Here is a 19,158-nt window from a genome sequence, read left to right as displayed (position 1 = left end):
TGTTACTATGTTTTTGTGGAGTTCTAGTTACGGATCACACCTACTGTGGCCAAGAGTCAAGATAAGGTTTTCAGTTTAAAGCTTCAAAAACTACATCCACTGATACCGATGTAGGTGAAACCGATGTTGCACCTGCAGCTGTGCTCACAGGGATGTTCCATGGCTCCTCATCAAAACAGCAAGGTGTGTGTGGACATCTGTCAGGTTGTGCTCGGGGTCTGAGAGCAGGCTGTATTTTTGTGGTGGGGAGATGGGCAGAGCATGTGCCTGTTAAATGTAAGGACAGTCAAAGGCTGGGAGGAAGGGCCCTAAGCAGGCTTGGTGGCACGACTGCAGTTTTAAAAGATCTTGATCATTTGGAGAACTGACCTGCAAGAAATCATTCCTTTTTTGCAAGGAGGTGGTTCACAAGGACAGATGGGTTGCTATACACTTTAACAAAAGTATTCAGCTTGGGATGTATAGGGTGAAGAAGTTTTAGCTAGACGTAGGCTTGAGAAAATGTAGGTAGGTACCTGTGTCTGTCACCTATATGTAGCTATGAAAGTGGCTCTAGCAAAACTAAAGTGAGTCAAAAAAAGGCACAGACATCTAAAAATGCAAAAGCTCTGGTGGCCTGTATCAACAACTGTAGCAAGGGTGATGCAAAATACTTTTTTCTCCACTCAGCTGTAGGGTTCACAAACCTTCACAAAAAAGGAAGCTTTAGATTCCTACCCAGCTTTATGGTAAAGGGTTTTTCCTCTCTGAGCAGAATGTCAGCTGCCACCATTTCACCATGGTCACCCTTTCTTCTGCCTTTCATACTTTTGTACAAGACAGGTGGAAACGATCCATAGTGGTCTGCAAGTACGAGGTACGTCTATGATGTGCATCTGCATTTTCCTAAGGTACTTGTAGCATGGACCTTGAAGTTAACATTAAGAACATGCCAACATGGTGTGAATGTGGGGTTGTCCTGTGCAGGGACAGGAATTGGACTCGATGATCCTTGCAGGTCCCTTCCAACTCAGGACATTCTGTGATTCTATGTTGTCCTGCTGGAGCAATTTGGTATCAATAATACAGGAGAAATGAGTCCCCTGTGTTTTGGGTTTGGTTATTCTGGTTTTTTGTTTTGTTTTTGTAATTATTAGTTGGATCAGCTATCAATATAATCTTGCACTTAGCCATTTGTCTGGAATAAAAAAAATCTCATTTTACATTTTCTGTATTTCAGCAGCTGCTTGGTACCATGAGCAACCAAAATGAAATCAGCGTCCCCATGCAGAGCAGAAAGTTCTTCCAACTCCGATTGCTTCACCACTTCTGCAGAGCTCTTTTGCAGATTTCTTTATTGCTGCTTGTTTTGCTCAGTCTGTGCTTCCCTGATCATGCATGAATGTTCACATGCATATGTATTATGTAAATGCACCAGTATTAGAAGAAGGTTTAGAAAAGATCCGTTTGGGCTGATAAGAGCATTTACCACATGAAAAAGCCAGAAACTTCAGCTCTTTCTGCTACAGAGATTATTTCCTACCTGCTTGTTTTGCATGTGTCTGCTCAGTCTGTCTGTCTTTTTTTTCCAGATATAACCCTTGCAGAAGCCCTGCAGCTTAAATCCCCTCTCACCCCAGGGAAGAATACAGCATTCCGTTCTCTCAGTTCTTTTGGCACTTCAAAAGTATTTCTTTTTGAAAGAGTGAAAGTCATGAGTCATATGAAAGAGCCTGAACGTGCCCTTAAGAGTTTGGTGTCCTGGAAATTGTTGCTTCCGCCTTTTCAGTCCATTTGTATGCACTGCCAAAACATGTAGGGAGAAGTTTGGAAAGTATAGGGTTCTCACGTTGCATTTTGAGCCTGTTGTGTGACTTCATCAATGAAACCCAGCAGCATTTCTGTATTGCATCACTGCAGAGCTGGAGCAGAGCAGTACCTGGTATGAATTCCACGCTAAAGCTTAACAAAGTTTTGATATTTTGTTAAATGCGCTTAATTATAACCCTTTTGCTCTTCTGCAACGTAACCTCCATAAAATCCAAGCCAGCCACATGCTGATTAGCTGTTTGATATCTCATTGCTTTCGTATACAGGCAAAACTGAATCAGCCCATAGACTTCTGTATTTGTTTTTACTGAGTCTCCTGATCATGTCATTATCTATGCATTTTTATGCTTTAAAAGAAGTAAGCAGAAAACCTTCCAGATGGTTAATCTGCTGTACAATCTACAATGTAGGAGAACCTACTCCCACTGATACTTCTGACCCTGCTGTTACTGGCATCACCCTTCAGTAAGTACCTTAAAGGCAGAAACTAGCAGCTGGGGCAGCATTCAGGCTGGGATCAGGTAGGAAAAAAAAAAGCATTTTATCCTAAAAGAGATCCTGGGGCAAATTCACGGGACAGGTAGTGAGGTGGCTATACATTTTACTCTCAGAGTTAAAATATTTCACATTTACTCCCACTTTTCAGTAGGAATAAACTGTGTAATCTGTAATTTTTGGTAAAAGAGGGATGGAAATCACTTCCCAAGTGATGTCTGTAAAAGTTCACTGAGTGCTTCAAGATTCTTGGAGAGGCTTCGTAAGCGAAGCATTCATTTCAGTGAGATTCATGTCACCGAAACTTTCCTTGTGAGTAATCACCATTCACTTAGAAGCTTTGGGAAAGCTTGTGGTGTAACTGGTTCAACTGAGTCCATTGAGATGAAATCTTAAGAAATGTAATTTTTCTGTTTTTTTTCCGAGATGGATGAATAACACCTCATGTGTTCCTGATTTCTGCAAAAACACCCTTTCTCAAAAAGTGTTTATTATGGCGAATACTTTGCACCATTTTCAGCGGCTCAGAGTGTTGATGGCACAGAACTGTTCGGCTTTCACACTTCCTAGTTCCCCTCACCTCTTCTTTTAACACTTGGAAAAATCACAATTCTAACAAACGCACACCTCAGGCTCTTGCGCTGCTGTGAGCAGCGGCCTCTGTCCTTGTCAACAACCAGTCCACGTCTTTCAGTAGCAGAAACCCTAACGCAAGGTATTTTCTCCTTCCAAGGAGATATGATGAGGACTGGAAAAGGTCATGTAAAATAATTGAGATTTACGGCTGGTAGTCACACTGAAGAGCCAGGTGGTGGTTTCCCCTACACAGACAGCTTGCACAGATTTCCAGCTAAAGACATTGTATTTTTGGTCTTCAGGTGACGGCAGTGCACAGCTGCGTGGCCAGGAGGGACAGAGAGGTGTGGCCGCTGCCGTGAGGGGAGCAAAGATGGTGGACGTCCAGCGAGGCGCAGAGCTGACAGGGCCTCCTTTCAGCTGCTTCTGCGCTTCCCACAGGCTTTTGGCAAAGAACCTTTTTCAAATTTTACAAGTAAACACCAAAATCACAAATGGGGGGGTGTGTGGTGTCGATAAGGAAAACTGGCACCCACAAAAAGGTACTTCGAGTGGAGGCCCCGCGGCGGCCGGAGGAGGAAGGCGGCGCCCAGCCACCGCCAGTCCCGCCGAGGGACGGGGCTGCCCGCCGGGAGCAGGAGAATCGCCTCAGGCGAGGGGACTAAAAAGCGGTAGCCGGGCGGAGGGCTGCGCCGTTCCGGCGGGGCGCGGGCGGCTGACAGAAAGCCTTGCGTGCCAGGCGGCCCGCCGGCGGGCGGCAGAGATCAGTCAGCACCTCTCCCCCTTTCGGTCACAGCCCGCGGCCTCCTGCCGCCGCGGCGAGCACTGACTCAGAGCGGCACAGCCGCCGCGAACCGCTTCGCACGCGATGCCGCCAGCCTCCCCCCCGCCCCCTTCATCACCACCATCACCATCACTCCCACCTCGCCTCGCCTCGCTCCCGGCCCCGCTCCCGGCCGCGCCCGCTACACTCCTGCCCCGCTCGGGGCCGGGGCGGCGGCACGGGCGGGAGCGGGCCCGGGCGCGCAGGTAGGCTCGGGCGGCGGGAGCGGAGGGGAGCGGCGTCGTGCTGCTGCCACGGCGCCTCTTCCCCCGCGCAGATACACGCAGTCACGTATTTACTTCAGTATTGGGGCTGGGGTGCTGTTAGTTTTTGGGAAGCTGCGGTGCACCAAACTGTTCCCGCCTTCCGCCCCGCCCGCCGCCAGGCCCACACCGGGGGCTCGGCGGGAAGGCTAAAGGGGTCCTCAGCCCCGAGCTGGGGCTGCTCAGGGCAGCGGGAGCCGAGCAGAGGTGCCTGGGGGTGAGGGAGGGGCGGTTTTATAGTACTAAACCCACGCTTTGGTGGGGCTGGGACGGGTACATCCCTCCCTCCCTCCCTCCCGGCCGGCAAGGGCCCACCCGTGGAAGGGTGTTTTGGCATGGGCCGAGCTGGGGTTGAGAGGCTGCAGCTGGGACGGCGTTGGGTGGGGAGGCTTTCAATGTTGTTTTCGTAATGTGTAGAAAGACGGTTTTTCGCATACGTTTACCCACTTACCTGCATGCTTACCACTGAGGTGGGAGTTCCTGTCACTTGAGTGTATTAATGCCTACACCATGCTTTGCAGACCCTAATTTATTTTTGGACGCAAAGGAGGGTGCCAAACCTAATGACCCCATATTACAGAATTCCTCTTTATGCTTAGATTTGGAGGGTGATGTAGGACTAGGTCACTTCTCAAAAAAAAAAAAAGCTTTAAGAAACATTTCTGGTTTTGCTATTCAAAAACCAAGAAAATTGCAGCACAAGTGCAAGCTAACTGCCTTGACAGTAGCTGTGATAAAAGTGCTTTATTAACGTTTCCTGGTGCCATAAACATGGCAGCATTTGAGTGCGTGCCACGGCATCAGCACCAGGTACCGTCCACATCTCATGGGAGACACACTAGCCCACTCACTGCCACCCCAGGAGCGTATCTGGAAATGGTTTATAAGAGAAGTTGCTGTCAGCCCCAAGTTGCACTGAGTACTGAAGATCTTAACAGCAGAATAAATATTTACGGGTACAGCTGTGATGTATGTCAGTGAAGAGCGCAGATCTTTTATTTTCACAGCTTCCTGTCTCTAGGTTTACAGTAGTGTCCTCGTTAAACGGGCTCAGATATTGGGTTTGAGGCTGCTTTATTCAGAGTCCACTTAAGAGATCAAAGCTGCAGGTGCAAGAGAAACACTGTAACTCGGTATCTAAAAACAAGTTGATAAAGTTCACTGTTTAGAACAGCCACTCCAAGAATTTTTTTTTCCCTAATGGTAACATTTTCTTTTCTCCCCAAAGGCTCCCTTGTGCCTTGCTTTCTGCGGGGTGATGATGTTAAGTTCTGCCAGTGGAGGATCGTTCCCTTTGGAGTTGGGTATGGACCCTCCCAGGTAACCTTCCCTGCAGAGATGTCTTCAAAATGGTGTGCTCAGGTCAGCTTTGCCGTTTGGAGAGCGCAGAACTGTAAAACAGGTGGCACGGCTGTGTGATCTGCAGGACTAACCTGTTTTTATTTGTGGTCAGTAAAACATGAAGTTCTTTTTTTAAAAAAGAAAAAAAAAAACCAAGCAAACCTTGTTAATAGTTACAGGCTATTGTATCCTTAGTTTAATGCTGTCTTTTGTAATTTAAACTGCCACTGTAGCTCTTAGCTAATTCAGCATTTTAGGCTCCCCATGCTCCTGAGCTGCTTTGCTTGGCGTGAAAGTATGAAATCTCATATTTCTCCTTTTTGGGTGTCAAAAATTGTTGGAGTTACATACCTATACAGTTATCTTAGCTATTTAAGTAACTCATTAAGTCTTTTTTGGCAGGTAAAAGCTTGCAGTGTTTTTTAGATTTAAAAGGAGCTTATTCTAATAATAAGGTTGACTTGATGGAAGTCATATTTTGTAAAAATAACTCTGGTAGATATTGCTGAAGGGAGAAAATGCAATTTTATTTGGAGTTACCCATATTCCCATGTAGTACTTAGATACCGCAGAAAAATAAAGATATGCTGTATAAAACCAATACACGCATACATTACACGTAATACTTTGATATTTATTGAGAATCCATGTTTCGTCCAAAATAGTTGTTCATCTGATTAACTTCTGTGTTTTTAAAGCCATCCCTTGTCCGTATCTCTCCTTCGAAGGACTTCTTATTTGTGGCTAGGTTTAAAAATTTTCCACTTCAGTCATAAGCACCTTTTGCTCCATCATGTGTTATTGTGGAGGGTGCACTAGGTGGCTGAACGAGGAAGGAAAAGAGATATTTCTGTATTGAAATGGCTTAGTGTAGGTTAGTAATTTTTGCCAGCTCATGTGCAGTGTCAGAAATACGCTGCAGGCAATTGCCATCTCTGAACCTGGAGAAAAATGCTTGTAGCAGAAGGCAAAATACAAGAATACCAGGCACTGTTGCAAGTCTTTTGAGCAACTCATTGCCACCATAGAGGGCTGGAAGGTAATGCAGACCTTGCTAACTCATGTCCTAACACATAAAATCAAAATACGGAGCGTGAATGCACAAAGTACTTCAGTAATCCACAAGCACTTGCTCCCACAGGGTACCAGAGTTTATAAGTTACTTGCTTGACTAAGTAAATCGCAGACCTGATTTGCATAACTGAGTAAATAAAAAATGTGTTTTTGAAGCATCTAAACTGGTACGTTGGAGCGTGTCCATTCCCTGAGTGAACCGACAGTTTGGTGATGCTCGTAGCTGGTTATGTCCCCAAAGCCTATCAGCTTTCTTCTTAAATGAAGGTTTGTTTCCCCTGCTGTTTGCAAAGAAAGCATGCAGTTAAAGGGTAAACCTATGAGTTCAAAATCAATTAAAAGGATCCTCTGAATATATTTGCATGGCGTCTTATGATTTTCAGTGAATTTTGTGAATTTTGAGGATAAATGATGGCCTACCCTTATGTTTTTTGACAGATATATGTCAAGGATAGTCTATGGGTATTTTCTCTTAGTGAACTAGATGATTGCCTGAGGTCTCCTCCAGCTGTACTGGTAATGCTGCTTGTATTAAAGCATGAGTCAAAATACAAGTTTGCATTCTTAAAATAAGAAGGAAAAAGGCTGCATGTCACTATTTGTCCTTTCTATGGACATTAGACACTATGTCAAAACCCAGTAGTTTTTTTACAGCTGTTAGCGGACACCTTAGCCTTTGTGCTTCTACACTACAGTTTCTCACTTGCTCTCTATGTGTGTTGCACACCCTAATCAAACCACACCCGTTGTCTGGCAGGAGCTGGTGGTTTGTTTTTCTGTCTGATGAAAATGCGGACCATTCCATGCAAAGGCTGAATTCAGCATAAGACAAACTGACAATTGGGGTTTGTTGTTGTTTTAGTTTAATTATAAGACTGAAAATGTATGCTTTGGTCCTTGTTCACTATATGCAGCATTTTGGAAATCCTGTTTTTATTGTTATCTTCCTTTCTCACTTTCTCTGGACATTTTCACAAGACTTGATTTAGGGCATATACTTTCCTATCTGGTCTTAAGGCAAATACAGTTGTTGATTTTATTTTATTTTATTTTATTTTATTTTATTTTATTTTATTTTATTTTATTTTATTTTATTTTATTTTATTTTAATTTTTGAGCCACTTAGCCTCACTCTCCACCTTCGACTTTCAAGTATGGCTGAGGTGGGCATCGTCTGTATACGTGGCCTAGGGGTAGAGCAGCACAAGAGCTGTAGCCCTGCTGCCTGTTTTGCCTTTTGCTGGAGGTCTGGAGAGCTGGGCTGGTGGCTGACTGCTGTGGGAAGGCTGGGTGTGCAGGGGCTGAAATGCTGCTGGGGAAGGATGGCCTTACGGCCAGCGATGCGGGAAGCTTGCCTCCCTGGGACTTGCTCCCTCCAGCACCCTTCCAACTGGGTCCCTTTCCATGGCAGAAACCTTGTTCCAGCCTGAACCCAAAGCTTGAGGGTGGCAGGCTTGGTTTTGCCTGATCTTTTGGGGACGTTCCCCAGTGATGCTTCATATCTGGCTGCTGGGCACTGGAAGAAGGTTCTAGCTTTGCCTATTGCAGAACAGAGAGGGGACTCAGCCTTCAAACACACAAACCACTTGTATTTTGCTGTATAATGCACTGGAATGCTGCGCAGCCAGGGCTATGGTAGCCATGTGGGTTAAGATACCTGAGCTGCTTTCATCTGGCAAGTTCACAGGTTTGGTATAGATGAAGAAACGCCAGCATGTGCTTCAGTGTCAGCATGCAACCAAAGTCCCAGTCCCCTGAGGCTTGTTCATCCCTTATTGATATTCCTATCACTGCATCTTTGCTGCCCTTGCCTGTGATCACTGTATTTGGGTGAGCAGGTTCACAGCTTCCAGTCTTGCAGGTGCCAGTTGAAGCTGTGGTGCAAATGAAGTCTAAACCAGGCACAAACTATGGAGGGACCTACAGTGCTTGCCTGGGGGGGGTCCTGTGCCTGGCATTGCTCCCTGACAGTGCTGGCTCATCTTCTTACAACCACGTGAGAAGAGCATGCATGCCTTAGCAGAGAACACAGGTGCCTAAATTGGTGTGATCTTGCCCTGCACCTTGTCCAAGTTGCTTAACGGCAATTTAAGGAAGGTGCAACTAACAGTATCAGGAAACCTAGTCCAGCAGCACAGCTGGGAGCATCTGTTCAGATGGCTCCTCTCTATATGGATGAGTAAGGCCATATAATTACAGGGGTTTCATTGGTCTTCAGATCTTCTGGAGATGAATCAATAGCATGAGCTCTGAAAGAGAGCACACTAATCCAGCTGGGTTCACTACTGGGACGTAGTTTGTGGGTTAGGCTTTCAGTCTTCTCATTCAGCCAAACCCCAACTCTCTTGAAGTTAATTGTATAAAACTCCAGTTGATTTCAACGAAAACAGCAGTTTCCCCACTGACTTATAGGTCCTTACCTCCACTGTCACCCAGCGGAGGTATTACTGGTATTTATTTGGGTGACAGTGGAGGTAAGGACCTATAAGCGCCATTAGTATAGATGCACAAGTTCTTAAAAATTAGAATAGTAGGAGGGTTACATCTTTCATGGATCAGCAGGGATTCCAGACATTTCTAATAGCCTCAGGATGGTTACAACCTCTAAAGTGGCTATGCAAATGCGAGCATGCCACAGCACCATCAATTCATGCTACCAAAATGACAGCTTTAGAAGCTATTGGATTATAAGTGTTGTGCAAGGTTTATTGTCTCCTCTCCTCTAGCTAGATCTAGTACATTTTCTGTGTAGCAGCTTTGATCTGAAATGTCCCTTCTTCGCAAATGCTGCTGTAGCTTCTTGTTTTAGAACGTTTCTCATCTGCCATTTACTCTTTGTTATACTCTTGCCAATCAAAAAAAAAAAAAAAGTGTGCTCTCCAGGTCTCTCCTTCTCTTTATTCTCCTGATTTTTCCCTGAGCCTTTTTCTCTCTCCTGGTGAGATACCCACAAGGGTTTTTCAATTACTTGAGTGTTCCTAAGTGGTCTGAGGTACTGTGGTTTTTGACTAAAAATCAGAATATCTGACACCTTATCTACAGCTGAGCTGCTGTGAGATCTTGGGCATGCCATTGCACTTCTCAGTGCATTTGTCTGGCCTCTCTTTGCTTCTTAGCAGCCCTCCATCCATAGTGTCCTGGTTGGTTATGAGAAGAGTGGAAATTTTTATATATATGTGTGTGTTTCTTGAAAGCTATCAAGCTTCTACTCTTACCTGCAACATTTCCTGAGATGGCATAATTGTACCTATGGTGGGTAACTCCTACAGGTTCAAAGCTGTGCAAAACCGAATATGCACGCCTCTCCTCCGCACCCCCCCCCCTTTTTTTTTTTAATCTTTTTGTAATGGTTTTAATGTTTTGCTGTGCGTGAGGCGTGGGTAAATGTTTCTGTGGTTCCCAGAGGAGGGAGGATGAGGAGAGGGTGACAGGGGAAATGGGTAGTGTGGTCATGCAGGTGTTTAAGCGGTGCATAGAGGGAAGTCAAGTGAGTGGTCAAGTCAGGTGCATGGTACTATATAGGGCAAATATTTGCTGTGTATTTATTTATTCATGGTGTTCCTCAGTGGAAAAACTGCTCTTTGCATTTTAAGTCTGGCTTTCGTGTCATTTTACGTACCAGTTTTAAAGCTAGACTGAAAATTTGGATTGATTTAAAAACCACTGACCAAGTTTCATTCTCTGAGCATAGTGCCACACAGTTTCAGAGTCTGGCTTTCTTTGCCTCAAACTGAGGGTAAAAGAAAGGGCATCCTTTGGGGAACAGGTGTTCTTTTATATTCATATTAACTAGTTCTATCAGTTTAGAAAGAAAGAGGGCATCAGATTCTGGGATCTCTGTTGCACAGTAAAACACAGAGGTGGTTGTTTTTTCCAGAATTAACTAGTGACTTCTGGATGCATGCAGTTATTTCCTGATACTCTTTAATATATTTTTTAAGGATGTGCTGTTTAGAAATTAAGTAACCAGGCTTTTCTGGAAATAAGTGCTTTGCAAAGGACCTGAAGCTAGGCATTTACAAATGAAAGCCTCTGAATTCAGCAATCACTTGGTGGGAAGCATTTTCTTTGAACACAGGTTCTGACCTCACCTCCCCTGTGCACTACTCTAGTCCCCAAAGCAGCAAAATGCAGTCCAAATTCCAAGAGAAACATTGGTCTGTTCTTTTCTGAGACCTGTTGTTGAGATGCCTCTTGTAAAATCACATGCGCTCTAGAAAATGTGAAAAGTAAACAGCAGAGGAAGTAGGTTCACAAACTAGACTTAGTGGGAGCTTCTGACTAAGAATATGCTTTCTTACTAATAAGGAAACTGTTTTGAAGTTTGAAAACATTTATTTTGGTCACAATGCATTTTTTAGATGATTGACATTGTTAATGTTGCGGGCTCTCAAACCACAACACGTGGCCTCTATTTCCAAAGCTGCTGCAATCTGTTACAAAAACATAAGAGAGGTGAATTGGGAAAATAAAACCTATAATTCAATTCATATCAAAAAATAAGTATCAACACAAGCAGCCTGGCCTTTGGCAGGGCTTTTTTACCAAGTCACATGTGGAAGGCCGTCTTTCTTCTTGAAGGCTGTTGGTTTCCATTCCATTTGCTTTCTCATCTCCCATATTTTGCATTCTTTTACTTTATTAAGACTGAACTCCAGTCTTAGCTGCTTAGATGTTTGAGGCCAGACTCCCTCTGGCTTTTTTTTTGGAGTACTCCAAAACCTCCTGTCACTTGCAGCAAGACTCCAGCAGGATACTGAACACCCACATCTGCAAACTGAACAGGTGCTTGGGTTGCTATTGAAACCTAGAGTGCACTAATTGCAGGCTTTGTGGTATAGTATTAAAATGTTGTATGAGACAATATGGGCTTTTTCTGGTTTTCTAGGGCTACCCAGCCACCTCTGTGTGTGGCATTCGGTAGCATCGTAATTACTTCTCAGTCTATTTAATGCACCGTCAGTGCATGTTTCCATTGGTTACGAGCAGAGTCTGGATGGAGCCCTGTCACTAGCAGTGATCCCCAGGGGTCTGTGCTGGGTCCAGCCCTGATCAACATATTCATCAATGACCTAGATGATGGGAGAGAGTGTAACCTCAGCCAGTTTGCTGATGATACCAAGCTGGGAGGAGTGGCTGATACACCAGAGGCTGTGCTGCCCATCCAGCGAGACCCAGATGGGCTGGAGAGCTGGGCTGAGGGGAACCTCATGAAATTCAATAAGAGCAAGGGCAAGGTCCTGCACCTGGGGAGGAACAGCCCCATGCACCGGTACAGGCTGGGGGCTGAACTACTGGAAATCAGCTCTATTGAGAAGGACCTGGGAGTGCTGGTGGACAGCAGGTTGATCATGAGTCAACAATGTGCCCCTGTGGCCAAGAAGGCCAATGGTATCCTGGGATGCATTAAAAGGAGTGTGGCCAGCAAGTCGAGGGAGGTTATCCTCCCCCTCTACTCTGCCCTAGTGAGACCACATTTGGAGTACTGTGTCCAGTTTTGGGCCCCACGGTTTAAGAAGGACTTGGATCTGCTTGAGCCAAATCCAGCAGAGAGCTACAAAGATGATCAGGGGGCTGGAGCATCTCCCTTATGAGGAAAGGCTGAGAGGCTTGGGGTTGTTTAGCCTGGAGAAGAGAAGACTGAGGGGGGATTTAATATACACCTACAAATATCTAAAGGGTGGGTATCTGGATGATGGGACTAGGCTCTTTTCAATAGTGCCCAATGGCAGGACAAGGGGCAGTGGGCACAAGCTGGAACACAGGAAGTTCCACCTCAATATGAGAAAAAACTTCTTTCTTGTGAGGGTACCAGAGCACTGGAACAGGCTGCCCAGAGAGGGTGTGGAGTCTCCTTCCCTGGAGACATTCACACCCCGCCTGGACGCGTTCCTGTGCCCCCTGCTTTGGGTGTCCCTGCTCAAGCAGGGGTGTTGGACAAGATGATCTCCAGTGGTCCCTTCCAACCCCAACCATTCTGTGATCCTGTGAATTTAGGTGGCTCTTTCTTTGTTCCTGTTCATGAACTGATCTCCCTTTCTCTGATGACATGCAGAACGCTGACATGTTTGGTAAATAGCCTGAGTGGATGGATTTCCACTCAGGCAGGATTGCCTTCAGGCCATTTGTGGTCACTGCTACCTGTTCTTCCCTTGCCCTGAATTGTGCTCCTTAACTGGGTGAAGCCTTTTTAAAAAGAGAAGAACTGGAACTGTTTTTCAGTTAGAAATTTTGGGGCATGTAATGATTTGTGCTCACAGCTTGCAAATCTACTCACAAGTCCCTGTTGACCTCATGAATATAAATGATAGTACAGAGATAACAAATCAGTATTCCAGTAGTGTGTAACCACTAAAAGTGCACGTAAGTGTCCCCACCCATGAGCTGACACCTCTTTGTACTGTAAGCCTTACAAGCACCTGAGAAAAAAAACCTTATTTTGTCAACGACCTTACGGTTTCTGTGCAGTGGTCAACACATGTATCATTGCAATATCTTTGCAGAGTCAGGAAATGTTCTAATTCAGCCTATTCAAAACCTGAGGCACAGACACGCTGTGAAGGGCTTTTCATCCCACGGGTCTGACAGAGCCAGGACAAGAAGCTGCAGATGAAATCTTGATGCACCTTAGTCAGTGGAAGTTTTCCTCTTAGCTTCCAAGAGCCAACCTTTACTGCAATACTTGTGGAGGGTCAGTCCAGTGCAGTGGCGACACCACTTGTCTTACTTGTTTGAGGGCAGTAGGTTGGCCCTGCTCATTTTGGATCTGAAGCTATTGCCTGTGTGACTTTCTCCTCAGTCCTCTGCAACTCCAGGTACCATTTAGCAGTGGTGCAGTTGTCAGCACATCCGGTGCTGAAATGAAGGTTGCAAAAATTCTTTGCCTGTTTAAGCACCACATCTGGGTACATTTTTTCTTCGAGTTGAAATGAAATTCTTTCTGAAAAATGCTGATTTATTGAAGCCAAAATGGAGACTATAAGATGCACCTAACCAGGTGTTGATTTATATCAAGAAGCAGGGGCACTTCAGGTTTGATTGTGCACATCTCAGGAAAGTGCACCAACATGCAGACTGTTGGGGGTGGTGCTGGTGGTGTAGTTGTTTGCATGAAAAACAGCAAAAAGTCTTGATTTCATTCCAAGACAGTACAAAAGCATCTCTGACATAGTGAAAAGTTTGGGGTATGGGTAGATGAATGCTCCCATCCAGATCTGCTGACAGATTTTCTAGTAATGCTTTGGTACCTTTTCATGACAATGAAAGGAGAAGTTAGAGTACAAAAACCCAAAATGCATTGATTAGTTGCAGCCATATCGGATTTATTTTAAAATAATAAAAGTGGAGGAAAAAAACCAGCCTAAATTACTTACCAAGGTCTTTTGGCAGGTGTCATATCAGAATTGCACCATCTTCATTTCACGTAGCAAACCACTTTACCGTCATTAAGTTCTTTTAACACAGGTAAAATAGGCATCCTATTACATTACTCAAGTCTACCAGGTTAAATGCCTGAGATAATTTTGGTATCATCCTAAGCTGTAGTAGTGCTAACAAATGAATAATGAGTATTAACATGGAATAGTAAGAATTCCAGAAGTAAGTTTGTTCAAGCACAGGTTGCCTTTTCTTTGAAAGAAGTAATTTAAAATAATGTTTATGCTATAATGAAAATGCCAAATTTTACAAGAGTAAAATAATCACCTTCTTAGGGTACAGTCTTTTGGATGAAAGCCTAAGGCCTAAAACTCCAGAGTGTTTTGCTTTGTTGAATTAGTTGCCTCTTTTGTAGTTTTTTTGGTTTTGTTTTGGGTTTTTTTTTCTCATGTGGAGCATTTGCTGTGGCATTTATATGTTATTCTATTCGAGCCTGGCAATATTTAGCAAGTTTAGTTGTTTTTTTCCAGATGCCAGTACTAAAGCTTTAGGCAATGGAAGGAGGTCTTGTTAGATTTCCTTAGTCATTGTTCCAATTTGGTGTTCTGAAGTATTTTAAAGAAAAATAAAAAAGAAAGAAAGAAACCAGCAGCCCTAACTTCAGATGATTTAAAGTCTTGTAGATTTATTGTATTCCAAAGATACTGTTCTGCTTTAGGTAGGGATTGAGGAAATAATGAATGGGTCTGACTCACTAAGATGTGAATGTTTTTTGTAATAAAAATCACAGGTTAGATGAAACACAAGTCTTAGGCTTCTTTTTGTAATTAAAAACCATAAGTCTCTTGTCATGTACTAGTACAGGTAGAGGGAGGATAACAGATGGAGAAAAGACTATCAAGACAGTTTCTGAGGGTCACTGCAAATAAGATTAAAATTTGAACTGGTGCTGTTCTGATTTTCAAACACTAGGTCTGAAAACACCATTGATGCTCTTACTCGTTTGTAAGCCTGTAAAAGGAGTTTGGCCATTAGGTGTGGGGAGAAAAGTCTGTCATGTTGAGGAAGAAAACCAAAATATTTTAGAAGGGGTAGCGGGGGAGAGAAAAAAATGCATGCAGTGAAGGGAGGGGAGACCAAAACATTGGTGTGTGTCTCTGTGATGCCCCCCTTGTAGCCCAGGCACATATCCCAGTATCTTACTGTGTGCCAGAGACCACACAGTGTCACCAGCAGTTGCTGAAAGGTACTTTTGCCTCCACTGACCCTGTAGTGCCAGCTATCCACCTGCTCCGACGAGGGCTTGCTTTGTTAGCCTGTGGGTACAGAGGGAACTGGCTGGGGAGTTGGGCAAGATGCTCATGCCTTAGCTTCTAGGTTTGCACAGCCCTTGGGTGAGGTATATTTTCATTTCTCTGCCTACCTTAAACAGCACAACCACAAGGTTCAATAAAAAATGCAAATACCAAGGCTTATTTGTAACACCCAAAATAGTCATTGCCATTTAGAGATGTTTAGAAAATACAGAGGTCTGAAATTAAAAGCTATAGTGAATGTACTCGTGCTGCAGTTATATCGGAGGGATACCTCTTCTGTCATTCGGTTTACAGTTTTTTTTCCCCTGCTGTCCAGACAGTAGTCAGATCGTCAGACTTTGCCTATTTCTCTCTGTTTTTCATGATATGTCTTCCCTTTCAAGTCTTTTAGCAGGTCTGCATGGGTATAACTGTTCACTCTAGAACTCACTGTGTCCTCTTCTAAAGTAGGAGGCAGTGACTCTTTCTAGTTAGACCTCTCCCTTATTAGAACAAAAGTAACTTTCCATAGATTTGTTAAATGCCTCATTGTTATTCGAGGAGTCATCTCCTGCATCTGATTGCCTAGAAGACAAATCTTAGCTTCAATGAAATGTGAAACTCTCTTCTATGGTGATCAAAGTGATCCAGGGACTATTTCTGCAAGTTGTCTTTTTTATGAGAGACTTGTCTCCAAGTCCCTCTGGTCAGTTACAGTATGGATTTGTGTGACAGCCTATTCCTTCCCTGGTAAAGCTGGGAGAAGGGAACATAGAACCAAACTCTTAAAACTTAACTTGAAACACTGCTGCCCAGTAAAATGATACGGGGTGTGCTGGATGATAGATTGCATGCAAGCTGTTACCAGCTTATTTTACTTTGTAAAAAGTAGACTCAAAGATGTATATTTGCTGACCCTTTCATTGCCAGAGTTGAATTTGCTTTATCTTAAAGGGCTGTAAGTACCATTATAAATCTTTTACTTATTGCAATTCAAGATTTGTTTCCATGTATTTTATCGCTTAATGATGACTTTTGCCTCTAGTCAACACCTTTGTGGGTATCATGAAAGCTAGATCAAAAGCTTCAAAGGCAAAGTGCAAAGAGAAGAGATAAAAATCTTTAAAAACCAGGAAATATAAAAGGAAAGTTTCTAACAGTTTTTTACTTAGTCTCATTACACATCCTGGATGGTTTAGATACTGATTTATTATATTAGTGACAAGCAGCATTATATTAAGCTAAACATTTAGCAAGAGACACAACAGACTATGGGATTCTGCAACACAGCCAAGGTGCTGTTGGAAGTTTAATACTTTTTTCAACTGTGCATTTTTAAAACCTTGTACCCCAGTTTCTTTGTTTTAAGCAAACATTTCTATCAATGATTCGCATTTAAAAAAATATGGAAGATTTAATAAAATAGATGTAGTCAGCTTTAGAAAAGTCCAGTACCAGTTTTCTGATGAGCTGCTTAACTCCTTGCTCCACATTTGTTCAGGTTGTAAATCTAGGACGTACTACAGCTGTTATAAATATGGAGATTCCTCTGTTTCCCCACCCCATTTAGCTGTCAGACTTGACACCAGTTGGGCAAGTGGTATCTTCCGCACAGCAGAATAAATGCAAGGCCTTTGCAATTCCCAAAGATTGGTGGATAGGAATAAGCCAACTTTATAGAGCAGTTTTATTTACAGAGTTCAACCTGCAAAGGAACTAAAACATTGGTCCTTTTAAATTCCTTTTCTGTGAGCATCCCTGCACCCAAGTTTTCTCAGCATTCTCTGTGATTCTCCATGATATTCACGCAGAATCACTTAAATGCTTGTGAAACTCTGGCTAATTTTGCTTTTCAGGCACATTTACTTTTGACCTTGATTCCAGTGGGAGAAAGTAGCCCTACTGCATATGTCTTTACATAAACTGGTTGAGCTAAACAAAGCAGACCTGGACTTTGAAAGGCAAACAGTGCCATACCATGATACAACAACGCAGGCAGTCAGAAATTGTGTCAGATCCTCAAAAAAGTCTTAAAAATCATGAGTGTTAAATGCAGGAGTTCTTTTACTTGTCTACTGTTTTCTCTGCCTTCAAGTTATCTTTTTTCTGAAATTAACCTACTTTAATTATTGTGATTAAGATTTAATGCCATAATAAGAAGCTTAGACTTAAAGCAAAATTCACAAGACTCAAGTTACAAGAACTGGTAACACACAAATTCATTAAAACACTGGATTTCTAAATTCAGAAAACCTGCACAAACACAGAATTCACCAGGTTGGTTTGAGGACACTGTTTATGGGTAAACTACGAACCGAAGAGAAGAAACACTTCTGTTTTGTTGTTTTTCTTGCTCTGTGTGGAATAAAATGTTATCTTTACTTAAGTTCAAAGCTTGCCTTGGAGCATCTTTGGCTGAATCACATGATTCTTTTTTGTAGTTTGTAGCTCTTGTGCAGGGGTCCCAGCGTAAGTCTTTGTGGATAATCCTCAGTACGACGGTTTCAGATTTACACCATGCAGTGACACAGCGACCATTGTGAACCATAAGCCTGTGGTTAAGGTTTCCTATTCCATCTATCTGCACTTAAAGGGAAGCAGTGTTCCTCCCACCTGAAGTGCTGGCTGCACTCTCTTTGGAGAGAGAAGTTCCTTCCTCCACAGTCCCAGCTTCCAGTCAGAGGGACAGAGAGCGCTTCCTCTTCCTAGCAGCATACTCCCCCACACCAAAATTGGATAAGGAGTGGCTCAGGTGAGAGTCCAGAGTATCAGAGTTGTTGCCCCTCATGATGATTTTCATACATGGGCACAGGCACTGGCGCATGGCTCTGCGGATGTAGTTGTCAAAGAGATAATAAATGAAAGGGTTGGCACAGCTGTTGGCAAAAGCAAAAGGGCCGCTCACCTTCATGCCCACCTGGGCAATCACATAGGGAGAACAGTCGGGCTGCTTCAGGAGTCCCAAAAGGATGGCCATAAGCTTGCAGAGATTGAAGGGAACCCAGGAGATAACAAAAGCTGCCACTACAATGGAAACGATTTTGATGGATTTTTTCAGTTTCTCATCATGTTTCCCAGCTCCCTGATAGTGCACACAGAGTCTCTTGGCAATGCAGCAGTAAAAAGTTATGATACTCAACAGTGGGAAGAAGAAGGCCAGCATTAAAAGCATCAGTGACATGATCTGTTTGTCTTCTGTCATGGCTTTGTCTGTGCAGTAAGTCTTTCCATATTGGTTCTTCAGTTCTCTGGACAAAAGGGTAGGCACTCCTAAGCAGCAGGATAATAACCAGACACAGATGCAGAGTCCAGTGGAATAGGATCTTGTTCTAACCGGTCTAGCGATAGAGGGATGCATGATAGCAAGGTACCGGTCAGCACTCATACAAGTGAGGAGGAGGATGCTGCAGTACATGTTGACTGAGATGACATAGGAACTAGCTTTACAGAGTGAAGATCCTACCCTCCAGTTTCCGTCCGACACCTCCATGTCCACCCAAAACGGCAGCGTGATGAGGAAGATGAAGTCAGATACAGCGAGGTTGATGATAAAGACGTCAATCGGCCTCCGGACCTGTCGCTTGAAGACCAAGGCTACTATCAGGATGAAGTTCCCAACAATGCCCACCAGGAACACAGCAGTGTACAGGATAAGGAGGAAAGTAGACATACGTTGCGTGTACTGATACTGGCAGTTGTCATAGTCATAGTAGTCATAGTTGAAAGTGACCGTAGTCACGGGCGAAAGCTGTGTGAATTCCATTTCTGGCCAAGCTGTCCTCACCCTTGCTCTGAGGAAGGCTCTGAGCTCCCCCTATCCTTCCCCTTAAGTTCGTCTTTAAAAATGTGTTAGCGAGTGAGGGGGAGGAGTGGGGACAGGGAGGAGGAGAAAAGTGCTTGGGGGGGGGGGGAATTTATATACTTTTAGCCAATCGCACAGGCAACGGACAAACAACGAGAGTCTCTGATTAGTCAAAACCCTGTCAGAATAAACACTTGCTTCTTTCTTTGAAATCAGATTTAGTTTTACTGATTTTATCTGCATTTTGCATTTTGCCTGTATAAGCGAACCAGGTTTGGGTTTTGCTTTTATTTTGGGGGGGAG

General features: G+C 43.8%; 1 protein-coding gene across 1 annotated transcript; it reads right to left on the bottom strand.

Annotated features, from left to right (window-relative positions):
• Positions 1-16,242: 16,242 nt before the first annotated feature.
• On the bottom strand, positions 16,243-18,920 carry GPR15 (G protein-coupled receptor 15). The gene has a single exon (XM_009505872.2). The coding sequence runs from the start codon at positions 18,814-18,816 to the stop codon at positions 17,731-17,733; it is 1,086 nt and encodes a 361-aa protein (XP_009504167.2). The 5' UTR covers positions 18,817-18,920; the 3' UTR covers positions 16,243-17,730.
• Positions 18,921-19,158: the final 238 nt, after the last annotated feature.

The sequence above is a fragment of the Phalacrocorax carbo genome, chromosome 1 (genome assembly GCF_963921805.1).
Source record: "Phalacrocorax carbo chromosome 1, bPhaCar2.1, whole genome shotgun sequence".
Taxonomy (NCBI): Eukaryota; Metazoa; Chordata; class Aves; order Suliformes; family Phalacrocoracidae; genus Phalacrocorax; species Phalacrocorax carbo.
The sequence above is the reverse complement of the archived record's forward strand: the minus strand, read 5'-3'. Positions and strand labels throughout refer to the sequence as shown.

Coding starts and splice junctions, on each gene's coding strand:
- GPR15 (XM_009505872.2), bottom strand. CDS start 18,816: ATGGAATTCACACAGCTTTCGCCCGTGACTACGGTCACTTTCAACTAT.